Source organism: Micromys minutus (genome assembly GCF_963924665.1).
Source record: "Micromys minutus genome assembly, chromosome: 1".
Classification (NCBI taxonomy): Eukaryota; Metazoa; Chordata; class Mammalia; order Rodentia; family Muridae; genus Micromys; species Micromys minutus.
Window position 1 is genome coordinate 46,432,735 of NC_137969.1, and position 14,422 is coordinate 46,447,156.

Genomic DNA, 14,422 nt, shown 5'->3' on the forward strand with positions numbered 1-14,422 from the left:
TACAGGTTTATATATTACAATCTCAATCCACAAACCCTCTATACCATAAGATTACATCAAATGGACAAAGATACAAACTGCCCTTCTATATGAGATAAAAGACCCAGAGCATCTCTTAAAATATTCCTATCTGCCTATTGCTAATTACAGCCACCAGGATCCAGGTCTGCTTTGTTGGGTTCCATCTTTTCTTCCTCAATCTCTATTCCTCTTCCGTTTTCCTACCTTTTCTCCGCCTACCTCTCCACTGCCCAATCATGTGTCAACTTAACATAAATCTATAGGAAGGAGAAACCCTGCAGTGTTGCTGAGAGTGGGAGTTCCTCAAATCAGAACTGCTGTGTGATCTAGCCATCCCAGCACTGGGCTTGTATCTGTATCCCAAGGGAAGAGTTAGAATGTTGATGTCTATTCGACATTATTTACAGATAAGTAAATCAGAGTGTCCACTAGTGGATGGATAAAGAAAATACATTACAAACATACAACAAAACAGTATTCAGCCATTAAAAAAAGGAAATCCTACCAGTTGTAACAATTTAGATAAAAACAGAGTAAGTGAACCCAGAAAGACAAACATCATGTGGTATCTATTTATACATGGAATTTTTTTATAATCAAATTATTTTTTTAATTGAACAACTTTATTTTAAAAAACAAAGAAATGTGCAGATTTTAAGCATTTTTGCATGAAAGTATACGAATACATTTTTGTCAGTACTTGATTTTTTTAAAGGTTTACACATGGAATTTTAATGCTCAAGTCAGACAGTGGGATGTTGGGAGGTTGGGATGTATTCGAGAGGAATTAGGGGAAATTGCCAGCAAAGAGCACAATGGGGCAGGGTCATCTTTAAAGAAATAAAATCAGGACTGGCGAGATGGCTCAGTGGGTAAAGGTGCCTGCCCCAAACAAGTCCAATGACCCGAGTTTGATTCATGGAGCCCACATGAGGGAGAGAACTAACCCCTGCGGCTGTCCTTCAGCCTCCACACGTGCTTGCTCCATGGTAGATGGATAAAGTTTAATGAAACTGAATTTAATGAGAACCACAAGTGCTCCATCTCAGCACCTGCTCTCCTGTTCTTCCTCACCCCTGTGAGCGCACTGAAGCCTGCAAACCATGAGAAGTCTCAAAGAACCTGATCATACTGCCACAGGGAGACTGCTACCTCCTAGTCTGTGGAGATGAGTTTGTAGAGGCAGGGAAGGGGACAGGCGTGGTGACGTGTCTTGAATCTCAGCACTCAGGAAGCAAAGCCCTGGTATCTCTAAGTCTGAGGGTAGCTTGGTCCCATAGAGAGCTCCAGGACAGCTGGAGCCACACAGGGAGACCTGTCTCAGAAACCAACCAACCAACCAACCAACCAACCAACCAACCAACCCAGGAAGCCTTGAAAGGGCATTTTAATCACTTCTTGAGACTACTATTTCAAAGAGTAGTTACAGATAGAAATGCATCCTAGGAACATTTTATAAAAATGTCTAATGTTCCTAAACAACCCTAAATAGCTCCCCTTATAATGAAAATGTTAAAAAAAAATAAAGAAAATTCACGGATATTTTGTAAGCAAATAGCAAAATTTTAACAAGCATTTTTAGAAAACAGTTTATTTATTACATCAAGAAAAAAAATCACAGTATACAAAGATATTACAAAAGTAACACAATATTCTATATAATAAAAAGGCATCTTGACATTTAAAAAAATATTCATCTTGATATAAAGCTTAACTTCTTAAGTACCAGTATCTGAGAACTTAAAAAAATATTTTCATCAGAGCCTTGAGATTCATTCATCATCAAGCATATAAAATCAGTTTCAAATCCAGACAACTTAGTGGCAGAGCACTAACACCACCCCTAACTTGTATGAGACCCTGGGTTCAATCCTCCCCAAAATGTAAATATTTTACATCAGGTGCAGTATGGTGGCATATGCCTGCAAGCCAGGTCCATATTCAATGTAAGGTCAAAACAGCAGCAAAGATGCCACTGTTTTGTGGTTCTATTAGCCACGGCCAACAGTGTTTGACTGATGACTGATCGGCTAAGGTCTCCACTGTTACCCAGGCTGACCCTGAGTTCCTACCCTCAAGCATCCCTCCTGCCTTAGCCTTCCAAGTGTTGGAGCTACAGGATGTCAAACGTCAAAGTACTTCCAAAAGAAATAAAGGCACCAAATTCCAAAAGTAAAGCTAGTAACTGACTTCCCTTGATAAGAAAGCATGCTCTGGAAGAGCAAGGTCCAAAAGAACTTCTCCATAGGGGGCAGTTTATTTCCTGGGGGTGGGCACTGAGTCTTTGGCTATACATGCTAGGTGCTCTATCACCGGACTGTATGTCAGAACCCGTGTTTCTCACAAAGCTGTTCCCTTGGATTCACTCTGCAGACTGTGCAGACCTTGAATTTGTGATCTGCCTGAGTGTCTGAGGACCAGCAGATCTATTTAGGCTCACGACTAAAACCAGTCTCTCTCCTTTATCTTGTTTCATAATGTCTGATAGCTTATAGTAAATTTTCAGTATACCAACTTAAGATCAAAACTTGATATGGTACAATTAGACAACCTGGATCAACAATTTTAAATCTCACCATAGAAAATATAGTTTTTCTGAGGCTGTGGAAACACAACACAACATAGTAAGACAAACTGACAACCCAGTTACTGTACACTAAGACTTCTGAATGGAGAACTAATTAGCAAATGAAAAGGCTTTTAGGATAGCAGTTGGCAGGCTCTCCTTACCAAATCAGAAGAGCAGTTTGGAGGTATGGAGAAGAACTTCTGGGGTCCCAAACACAGTGGTTACATAGTTTTTACATAATCAAAAATTCTTCAAATTATACCTTAAAGATTGCCCATGTTTATGTGGTTGACTAGATATGTAATTCCTCATAAGAAAAGAAACATATCTTTAAGAACAAGAGTTGAATGCTGTTCTACTCATATTTTCTACATGGAACGTGGTACACTGTACAATATACAGTTACAAAAATGTCATATGGATTACTTGAATACAGGCTACTGATATGTCTATGCATAGTAAACTGTCAAGGGGTACCACTAGGTACTTGGGATATAACCTGCCATACAGAGGCAGGGTTTCTACCTGATACGATTTCCAGGGAGCATCAAGGTAGCATTTATACTTTTGTTTTATAGTTTTATTATCGTTCCTGCAATTCTAGGTATCAGAGAGCCGCAGGGTAGTTTTATACTTTGTTTTATAGTTTAGTACTGTTACTGGAGTTCTGGGTATCAGACACAGGGCCATGCTCTACCATAAAGCTGTGTCCCAATCTTTGCATTTTTTTTTTTTTTTGAAGGAGGAGGAAGAAGAAGGAAGAAGACGAGGAGGAGGAAGAACAGCAGCAGTTGAGAAGAGAAGTATGTCTCCGAGGAAAGATGTTGGCATCACCTGCAGGGTGAAGCACCTTTCCCATTAAAAACTATATCCTCAGATATGATTTTACAAGCACCCCACCCCTCCTTTCTAACAAATAGCTACGATTTATTCAGCACCAGTTAGGCCAGAGTCTATGTCAGGTGCTAGAGTCCCAGAGGTAAGTGAGAAACACTTAACTGACTACCATCCTCTGGGGGCTGTAATACGGGAGCACCTCAGCTGCACCTTGGCTTTGGCAGCACATCCCAATCCTGCAGAGAAGGGTTAATCAAAACTAACTGTTAAAAGGTAAATGTTGGGAGCAGAGGCAGAATAGGTTACACATACAGACACCTGTGGGAATAAATTCAACATGTTCCAACTACAAAGTGTAAGAGGAACAAGGTATTTAAAGAAAACTTAAACGTATGGAGAGGATTCATTGAAGAAAAAGAATAAAGACTTTCCAGTAACAAAGGGGGCAGATGCATGACACTGAGTAAGCAGACTCAAAAGGAGCACAATCAGGTATGACTTTGAAGCCTCTATTAAATTCTCTCTGTGGTGACAGTAGTAATACCATAAGGGAAGCAGAGCTAAGAGAAGGCCGTGACTTACCATGAGCATTCAGACAGCAGAAGAAGCTGTGGTGCTGAGGAGGGTGCACACAGAACAGCCCCTGGGGGCTGGGGTTAGGAACCTACAGGATCCTGTCCATCAAGAGGTGAGAGGCTGTGGACAGCACAGACAAGGAGGTAAAGGCTGATGAGAAGACAGGAATGGGGCACTAAAGACAGAGATGGAAGGCAAAGGAGGGAGCAAGCGGTGAGAAGCAAGGGCTTTATAGGTGAAGATGTGGAAGGATGGGGCATGATGGGGGCAGGGCTCTTAGTACCTGGATGGGGATATTTTCAGCCTTTCCTTTTAAGCTCAAGAGGATATTTATTCTGTTTATACAAAGAAAGCAAGAACTGACTGGTGATGAGGCTACTGGGAGCAGCAGGAGAGATGCAGTGCACAAGTGGAACCTGGAAAAGAAGGCCAATTCTCTCAAAACATGTGACATACAAAATGCAGCTAGAGAGACAGGAAAACCATGTCGATAGGTGCACTGCGAGCTATAAACTGCATGCTGTGACCAGTAAGTAGCACCCGAAAATAAAACACCAATTGAAAATCCTCTAAACACAGATGTAGACATACCTTAGTTCAACTTAAGAGGAAAAACTGAGAAATGTGTCAATGTGCGAGTGACATCTGTTGAGCTCTCTAATAGCTGTGTCTGGGTTTATCAGTGACAACTAATGCAAAATGACTGTGGTTAGTCTGAGCTGAGCAAATAGCTTGACTGTGAGAATACTTCTAGCAAAGACCTGTCTCTGATTCCTGGCACCACAGAAACGTGGTGTGGGGGTGCACACTAGTAACCCCAGCACGCCAGAGGCAGAGCGGGAGGATCTGAAAGCCAAGGTCATATTTGGTTACAGAGCAGGTCTGAGGCCAGCCAGTCTCAAGTCAAAGTTCAAAGGAGATGGTGAGTTTCGGATGCACACTGAGGGGACGGCCCTCCGGATCTGATGATGGGTTAGACGGATGTGGCAGGCAAAGAAGATTTAAGGTGACACCAAGGTGTTTGTTTGCCTTAGCAACAGGAAGCATGGCATAGCAATGCACAGAGTGGTAAAGGAGAAGAAGCAAGTCTGGGAGAAAAGTTCAAAACTCTGTATGGATAGACTGAGCTAAAACACATTTCTTAATTTGTTTCTTCTACACAGGGCTGAACACAGGGCCTTGCAAATGTTAAGCAAGCTCCACCACTGAGTCACATACCTGGTCTTTTCTATTTTTGAGACAAGATTTCCATAAGCTGCCCAAGCTGGTACTGAACTTACTATGTAGTTCAGGCAGGCTTTGAACTTACAATCTCAAGCAGGGAGATTATAGACATGAGCCCAGAATACCTGGTTAGATTCTTTATAGAGAAGTAGACAGGCTTTAAGAGATCAAAGGGAGTGGGAGTGTCTAAAAAGAAAATGCCCAAGAAAACTTTTCTTGAAAATGCAGATATCAAGCTAATTTCACATGTAACTTTAAAAAATCTAAATAATAGAAAATAGAAATCTGCCATACCTTGAAAGAAAGCTTACACACACACACACACACACACACACACACACACACCCTAAAAACACCAAGAAATCTCAAAAAACCCCTTAGGGGTCACTTCGGCCTATAGGCCTCAACAACAATAATGAGTTTATTTCTCAATGGCATAGCCATTACATGTTTTACTTTAAATCTGCTTGAAAGCAAATCTCATTTCACTTAATTGATACGTTATAAAGACACATAGTTGTCTGGGAAGATACAGAACAGTTCACACCAGGCACACGTACTTTAGGCATATCTTTCAAAGTAAGGAACAATGAGTGGCTTTTAAAGTTCTGACTGCTGAACTTTCTTTCAATATTCTATACACCTATTTAAGTCCTACAACTTATATTTTAAAAAAGCCATATGCGAAGGAATCACTCAGCTGCTCACTTTGCAGAGTGTCCATACTTAAATACTGACTACTCTGAGCAAAGTTAGGATTATGTGCATCGTTTGATAGTCCAGGTTCATTCGTCAGGCCGTTATCTACACAACCAAAGTTGGATCTGTCAAATGCATCTGACTGTGAAACAAAAACAGAATTGGAATTGGTGCCCGCTGACATACTGGCAGAGGGCATCTGATGTAGTCTCAGGTTCCTTGGGTTTAACCTGGAATTACATGACGGGGTTTCAAGATTGATGCTCACAAGTCTGGGGTGATCAGTGTCCCCCATGCCATCAGTGCTGTTTGTCATCACACCCACAGGCCGCTGTGACAGCATGCTGATGTCAGAAATGCTATACAAGTCAGTCGGTGACAGGGATGGAGTCTCCATTCTAGCTAGATCATCAGTACTGTAAAGGCAAGTGTTAGAAGCACCTAAGTCGTTCACACCAGACCCTTCTAGGAATGAAAGGACTCCTTGTGAGTTAGAGGTAAGTGGTCCCGCCGAGAAACTACTCAGGGTGTTTGTACTGACTGGGTGTGAGGTGGGCTGCGGTACTGATGACCAGCTTGTAGGTTGATGGACTACTGAGGGCATGGCTGGGGGGTGATGTGGCAATCCACTTGAGATGGACCCGGATGAAGAATAGTAGGGCTCAGCTTGCCCTGGAACTCCGGAAGACCTGGGCATTTCTGGTAAAACTGTACCATGAGAAAACAAGTTGGATTCTGTAGAAGAAAAAACATATTTTACAGAGTAAGATCAACAAATTGATATAAAGCATCATTTCTGAATTGAAATTATAAAAACATACTAAAAACTTTCTAGGGAACTGACCATTTCAAATAAATGAAAGCATAAAAATTATTGCTTTGAATTCAAAACTCTGTAATGTATAAATGATTTTTTAAAGTTATTTTGGCATATGTAATTTTTTTCCAGTTAAATGTGAAATCCAGCTTCTTGTGCCATGTAGGTATATTTTTAAATATTAGAATTTCAATGAACAGGTATCCAATAGCCAAAATTATCTTATAGTCTCTGCTCTGGGGGGTAATGGGAAGATGAAGAAGACTGAAAACTGCACATAGCTTTTAAGGCTTAAGACATGACCATACGGTCTTACAGAATTCCCCATCACAAAAAACTCAGGAAAAATGCCTACATTTATTTACATATTACACAAGCACTATAAAAACCAGGATAAAGCACCAATTTAAGGATTTAAGATAGAGAATTTGTTAGGGGATTACAAAATATCCTCTCTAAAAGGCCAGACAGTCTCAAGGTTTGCATGGAAACTGCCCAGCTCTGAGGCGGCAGCAGAGAGGCAGACAGAGAGTGGTCAGTGTGCTGAGGGAGATCCGTGAGAGACAGTACACAACCGGGCACCCAGTAGTGTAGTGTCAACAATCACAGGTGCCTACCACATCCGAGCCGTTTCTTATGTGACACAGTCGAGTTAGTAAAATTGCCAGTGTGTGATCAAATCCCCAAAATATAATCAGTTCCAACACAACCTTCAGAGGCACAGTGTAGCTGCACTCAATAGTGAGTGTGAGGGATTGTGGGAAAGAAAGATTTAAAAAAGCAGTTATTACTAAAACGTGGACTAACAGTATTTTACAGGGATACAATACCTTTTTTGATGAATCTTCCTTCTCCAATTGACCCCAGAGGGGCAGTTCTTGGTTTCTCAGGAAAGTGACCTAGTATGATAAGTTTTTCCATTATTAAATGTAACTTGAAAAATAGTTTATCACTTCAAAAATTTAAAAGCAGAACAAAGCAAATAAAACACATTTACTTAAATATAACTCAATCCAAAATATTCTTACCACAATCTTGCAGCAGTTTCTGAAAAATCAGAGTTGTTTTTTGTTTCTTTGATTTATTGCCATACGCATCTGATTAAAAAAGAAAGCAGAAAGCAGTAAGTCGTGGGATTCCTCCTCCCTCCACCACAAGCAGGTGCTCTATCAGCATATGGAAATACTTAAAATACATGTGACTGACACGGGCCTGTAAGTACATTGTTGCACAACAGATCCAGTATTCAGTATAAAGAACACTTCACTTTTAATTTTAAAAAGCTTAAAATAGTCATTTTCACCCTAAAAACACCTATAAGTCAACATGAACTAACGAGATGGACCAAAATAGATACAACTTTTTGATTAACAAATTTCCCACCCATAAAAGGTACAAAAAGTACAAAAAAAAAAAATCCTAAAACACATATATAGATAGAAAATCCAACAGTTCAAGTACACTAAAATTACTCAAACTCTCCTAAGAAATACAAAGAGTACGATGGGGAAAAATGCCCAAACCAAACCAAAACATACAACCGAAAACATCTAAGGAAAAATACAGATTCTGAAGCACACTCAAATGTTTATTTCACAATACTGCTAGCACGGTCAGCCTAAGACAATGCCCTATTCTTCAGCAGAGACCATGGCTCGGCCAGCTTAGCGCTTGCCAGTGCACTTAAAAACCTGAGCCTGAACCTAGCACCACACTACAAAAGGCAGCAGGGAGCACAGGGCTGTAATGCCCACAGTCAGCCAATGAGACTGTGTCCAGTCCACGCACACGTGTGTGCGTGCACCACTCCCTACTTGTCATGTCATACCTTTTTCATCTGGCAGGTATCTAAAATCCATGGACTCACTGACTTCCTGGTCAGAAGGCCTCCGCAGCTGCATTTTCACTGTCACAGGCTCCACAATAGCTTTGCAATATGGAGGAGTCTTGAAAACAATGGCTACTTGCCGGTGGACATCAGCTTGTGAAAAAACACCTTTGGCTTCCCAGTCATCCAAAACAAAACGAACTTCTATATCATCTAGTGAATAAGACACCAAAGAATAACAATGGGGAAACAGTAAAATATATATTAATCAAATATATATTACTGATTCAATTAAACAACTGATAAAATACCTTTCTGAACTTTGTCACAAAGCAGAAATATTTCATCTCCTCCCCTCACACTTCCACAGTTCTTGTTCACACGACAGATTCTTAATTCTGCAGTATTTGGGGCACCTAAATGCAAAGGATTAAAAAAAAAAAAATGGGTCTCAGCATTGTCTTAGTTAATGTTAGTTGCTGTGATGAGACACCATGACCAAAAGCAGCTTGAGGAGGAAAGGGTTACTTCACTCATAGTTCCATGTAACAGTTCATCATCAAGAGCAGTGAGGGTGGGCTGGAGAGATGGCTCAGTGGTTAAGAGCACTGACTGCTCTTCCAGAGGTCCTGAGTTCAATTCCCAGTGACCACATGGTGGCTCACAACCATCTGTAATAGGATCTGATGCCCTCTTCTGGTGTGTCTGAAAACAGTGACTGTGTATCCAATAAATAAAATAAATACATAAATCAAAAGGAAAAAAAAAAAGCAGTGAGGGCAAGAGTTCATGCAGATCAGGGACCTAGAGGCAGGGACTGATCCAGAGGCACTGGTGGGGTGCTTTTCGGTGGGGTGCTTTTCAATGGGGTGCTCTTCCTGGTTTGCTCAGCCTGATTTCTTACAGAACACAGAAGTACCAGCCCAGGGTTGGCCCTGCCCACAAGGAACTTGGCCCTCCCCCATAAATCACTAATTAAGAACATGCCCCACAGGCTTCCCTATATCCAGATCTTCCGGGGGATAATTTCTCAACTGAGGTTCCCTCTCTGATGACTCTAGTTTGTGTCAAGTTGACATAAAACCAGCCAGTACAAGTATTATATCTTATTCTGTTGTAAGGGGAAGAATTTGAGGAAAATAGTTTAGGGAATAGATAACATTTTAATGTACAGATAAAGGAAACTATTTTGTGTGTATTATATGTATGTTGAAGTATGTCTGAGTGTAGTTATATGTGAGCACAGGTAAGCATATGTCATGTCATGTGTGTGGCGGTCAGAGGACAATCTCAGGTACATGCTAGTCCTCAGTTTCCACCTCTTTTGAGACAGCCTCTTTGTTGCTCACAGCTACATACACCAGGCTAGCTGGCCTTTGACCCTGAGCAAATCTCCTGCCTCTCCCTCCCATTTCTTGTTAAAGGCACACTGTGACTAGATTAGTCTTTTTTTATATATATATAAAGACTATATCCCTAGGGCAATGCAGTTTCATTTATCTTCTGAATATTATGATAATTCTCAAAGGTAGCAAGGCTCTCTGATGAGAATAATCTACCTCTACACTCCTGTGGTCCAGTATTCTACATGAAAATAGGTATGGAATACACCACTAGTGAATGTGTGTGTATATACAGAAGATTTTCGAGGAAAATTTTAAAATCTTTCCAAACAAATTTCTATATCCTTTGATGTAGGTGTTTGTCAAAAGTTATCCTTTTAAAAATAAATGCCAGAAATATTTGCATAAGAGATAAATATTCAGGAGCCGGCAACATAGTTAAGTAGGTAAAGGTGCCTGCTGCCAAGCCTGAGAACTTGAGTTTGATCCCAGGGAAACATATGGTGAAAGGGCGGGACCATGTCCTGTAAGTTGTCTTCTGACCACACACACATAGAAATAGACAGATACATGACTGATAGATGGTTGCATTTAAAATGCATACATAAATATATTCACTTCAGTATAATTTGCTTACAAAAAGGAAACAAACCAAATATATTCTTAAATATGATTCTTAAATATCATCTTAATGATTTTTTAAAATTAATACAGAGCCATACGAAAATATGCTGCTGAACAGGGTGGCACAGGCCTTTGATACCAGCACTTGGGAGGCCAGGGCAGAAGTAGAGGCAGGTGGATCTCTATGAGTTCAGGGCCAGCCTGGTCTACAGTGTGAGTTTAGGACAACCAGGACTGATACATAGAGAAACCCATTCTTGAAAAAGAAACAAAGCAACATAAAGAAAGAAAGAGGGAAGGAAGGAGGGAAGGAAGGAAGGAAAAAAAGAAGGAAGAAAAGAAGGCAGGAAGAAAAGAAGGCAGGAAGAAAGGAGGGAGATGGGCAGCTACTGAAAACCTAAGTGGGACTTGGGGTATAGCTCTGTACAGTATCCTGGTTCAATTACCAGCCGTGTTTAAAAGGAAAAACAGAAAAGAAAAAATGTGATTGAAAAGGTTCACATTGTGTGAGAAAAGTTTTGGAATTTTTTTCTCTATTTATTGAGACAGGATCTAATGTAACATAGTATGGTCTTGATCTCTAATTTTAAACACAGCCAAGGAAAACGTAACACCTTATCTGTCTGCCTCTACTCTCCAAGGCTATGACTAGGCACGCACCACTACTACTGGCTTGAAAAAAAGGTTTTTTTAAAAAGATCATTCATCTTTTTTTTAAGTTGCCAAACTGAGTGGGTGAATGGGGGTGATGAGAAAGATGGTGAGGTCTGTGTTTGTTCAAAGGAACTGCAACGCGTGATTGAGGACAGTGGCCATTTTGGAGGAGACTAACCGTGATTTGTTCTTCTTTCTATATATGTATATTTGCTTGAGGTTTTTTTTTTTTTCTTTTTCTGGCAATGAAACACTGCTTTGTTTGTCTGAGACAGGATCTCTTTTCTCCTGAAAATCACATCCTATAGACCAGGATGGCCTTGAACCCACAGAGATCTGCCTATCTCTGTCTCCTAGTGATGGTATTAGAGATATGCACCACACACCTGGCTTCTTTTTGTTTCTTGAGATAAGGGCTCAATGTGTAGCCCATAATGCCTTCAAACTTCATCCTCCTGCCTTAGCCTTCTAGTTGCTAAAATTATATGTGCAAACCACCAATCCCACCTAATGTACTCCTTTTCAAATTATGAAAATCCTCTAAACATTTTAGCAGTGAAGGAAACAAAACAAGCTAAGAGTACAGACATAAGAAAATTAAAGCACTTACGGTTGTCATAAATTGGGTTAGAAACAATGGGAGGCAGAGCAGTTGTGAAGTTACCATGTTCATCGGGAAGGAAAACTTGAAAACACAGCCTCACCACATTTAGGTCACAGTCTTCAATGTCCAGCAGCTGCTGCTCAGGGACTGAACAGGACAACCTCAGGTTAGAATGCAGAACACACAACACCAATACTTTACACAATACTAAATCCTGCTGTTTTTCTCTCTGCCCACAGCATCCAATAACCTCAATCAGCACCTATGTCTGCAGAAACCTAAGATGCTGTACAATCTCAAGATTAGCTTTCATCACTGTGTGGACACTAATTAACAGTGTATGATAAAGTGTAGCCATGCTCAGGGAGAGAATACACCAGGGACCAGGAACTAAAGGGTAGATTCATAAACTGACCACCACAAATCAAAAGTCTTAACTGTGGAGACAAGTTATATATAATGGTAACAGGCATTCTTCATGTAACATAGTACTTGGCCCAGTCTGTGATTATCTTCTACATCTAGCAAAAATTACCATCGTCCTTGTTCTAATAGGTAAGACACTGATTTTAAGGATATGACATTATGTGTCTAAAGTTTTACAGTGTATAATATAATAATATAATATAAATAATAGTGTATAAATTTGAAGCAGAGGGTCATATTAACTGTGCACCAGCATGTTAGAGATGCAATGAAAGATACAGGTGATATAACTTTATGTGTAAGCCAAGTCAGCTTAAAAGCAAACTGAACATCAGCATTTTTACAGTCCTGAAAAAAACCACAAAAACTTGCCACAGAATATAGTACAAGGGTAGTCTCTGCACTGATATTTGAAAAGCCTATTTCTAAAACAAAATATTGCTGCCTTTTGAAATACTTTAAGCCTACAGCAATAAATTATTGCTAATACATGTGATATTTTGAAAACATAAAATTCATTAAATTACATTGAAAATTTTATATTAAAAGATTAAATATAAGAAATAATTAGCTAAATTCCCCAGTCTTGTAGGCAATAAGTAATTTATATATATATATATATACACACACATATCTCACACAATGCCAGTCAAATAGTCTCCAGAGTTATCCTAACACTAAAATTTACTCCAGTATCAGCATTCTTAAACCTAACATTTGAGTCTATGGCAACATACTTGTACAACCAGAAAGGTCAAAAAGGGGCTGAGAGAGAAAATTCAATCAATAAAGTAATTTCCTTGCAAGTATAAGCTCAACTCTCCAAACCCACACAATAAAGCCGGGTGCAGTAGCAGTAAGTAATGGTAGTAAGTCCGGCAGTGGGAAGAGGCAGAAGCAGGTCAAGCTCTAAGCCGGTGAGAACCCCAGTTCCCAAAAAGAAGGCAGAAAATGCCTGAGGAGAACCATCTGAGGTGGCCCTCTTCCCTCCATACCTATGCACCCTCATACCAGGTTTGACGAAAAAATGTGGGGTTAAAATGTTAAGATGCTGGGACAGTATGGAGGCAGTAAGAGGGCATGACTCTTGAAAGTCTCATCTAATAACAACATAAACTTAAGAGTTCAAGGGTTCAGTGTCTTCATTTCAAAGGTGAGTAATCAGTATTAAAACAAAACAGACAGACAGACAGACAGACAGACAGACAGACAGACAAAAACAATGAGTGGCTAGGTGCTCCTGACAGCTTATAGATAAATTTATGTTAACAGAAACAAATTGTGGTATAGTCATACAATGGGCTAATACTCCACAGTAAAGAACAAACTACGGTTATATACTCTAACAATATACACTGCGAAAACAGTTAAGACCAAATGGAACCAGACCGAAAAGGATAGAGAATGTAAAAGAATATACTTCCAACTCTATAAAACCCTAGAAAGGTGAGGTATGCTGACAGGGGAGGAGTTGTTGACTGGGGCCAGAGATGGAAGGAGGGAACTGACTGAGAAGGATCAAAGACATTTTGGGGGTGGGGAAAATGTTTCTTTGCCTTGAGGTTACATGAGAGACTGTATCTGGGTGGATTTATTCACCAATAAGAGTTTAAAGTATTAAAATGAGATACAAAAGAAAAATGAAATGGCTAATAAACTAAAATATAAATATATTTAGCCACACAATGATCCTATCAAAGGCAAGAGATTCTATTTTCACAAAAGATTATTACTTAAGGAAATTTGCTTTGAATTTTCTCACTATGTAAACAAACATTTTTCACCATATTGATATTGTCCCCACCTCTGTACAACATGGTTAGAAACTACTGACAACCAGGAATCACAAGAGACATGGATTCAGAGTAAAGGCTGGAAACTCAGTGAATAGCTGCTTTGTGTGCACAGGGATGAGCAGGTAAGCATGCAAGTGGGGGACAGAGGTCAGTACTAAGTGTCTTGCTTGCTCTCCACCTTATTTTTGAGACAGTCTCTCACTGAACCTTGCCAGCCCCAGAAATCCGCCTGGAGCCCCCTTCCTGGTGCTGGGAACACCCAGCTCTTTTCAAATGCATGCTGGGACTGAACTCAGGTCTTCATGCTCATGTGGCAGGCACTTTACCTACATAGTCATATTCCCTACCCTGAACAAATTTCTACAAAGCCTAACCTTATCCTGGAATAGAAATCTCCCTTCTCT

At 40.1% G+C, this 14,422-nt stretch overlaps 1 protein-coding gene across 1 annotated transcript in view; it reads right to left on the minus strand.

The window, feature by feature from the left end:
* Positions 1–5,873: 5,873 nt before the first annotated feature.
* Positions 5,874–14,422, minus strand: part of REL (REL proto-oncogene, NF-kB subunit) — a gene marked incomplete at its 5' end in the record, with an annotated part of 32,186 nt that continues 23,637 nt past the window's right edge. Inside the window, 6 exons of the mRNA XM_080922634.1 lie at positions 5,874–6,661; positions 7,574–7,642; positions 7,772–7,840; positions 8,572–8,784; positions 8,883–8,987; positions 11,803–11,943. Coding sequence (XP_080778760.1) covers positions 5,889–6,661; positions 7,574–7,642; positions 7,772–7,840; positions 8,572–8,784; positions 8,883–8,987; positions 11,803–11,943 — 1,370 coding nt within the window. The 3' untranslated portion in view covers positions 5,874–5,888. The remainder of the gene's footprint in view (positions 6,662–7,573; positions 7,643–7,771; positions 7,841–8,571; positions 8,785–8,882; positions 8,988–11,802; positions 11,944–14,422) is intronic.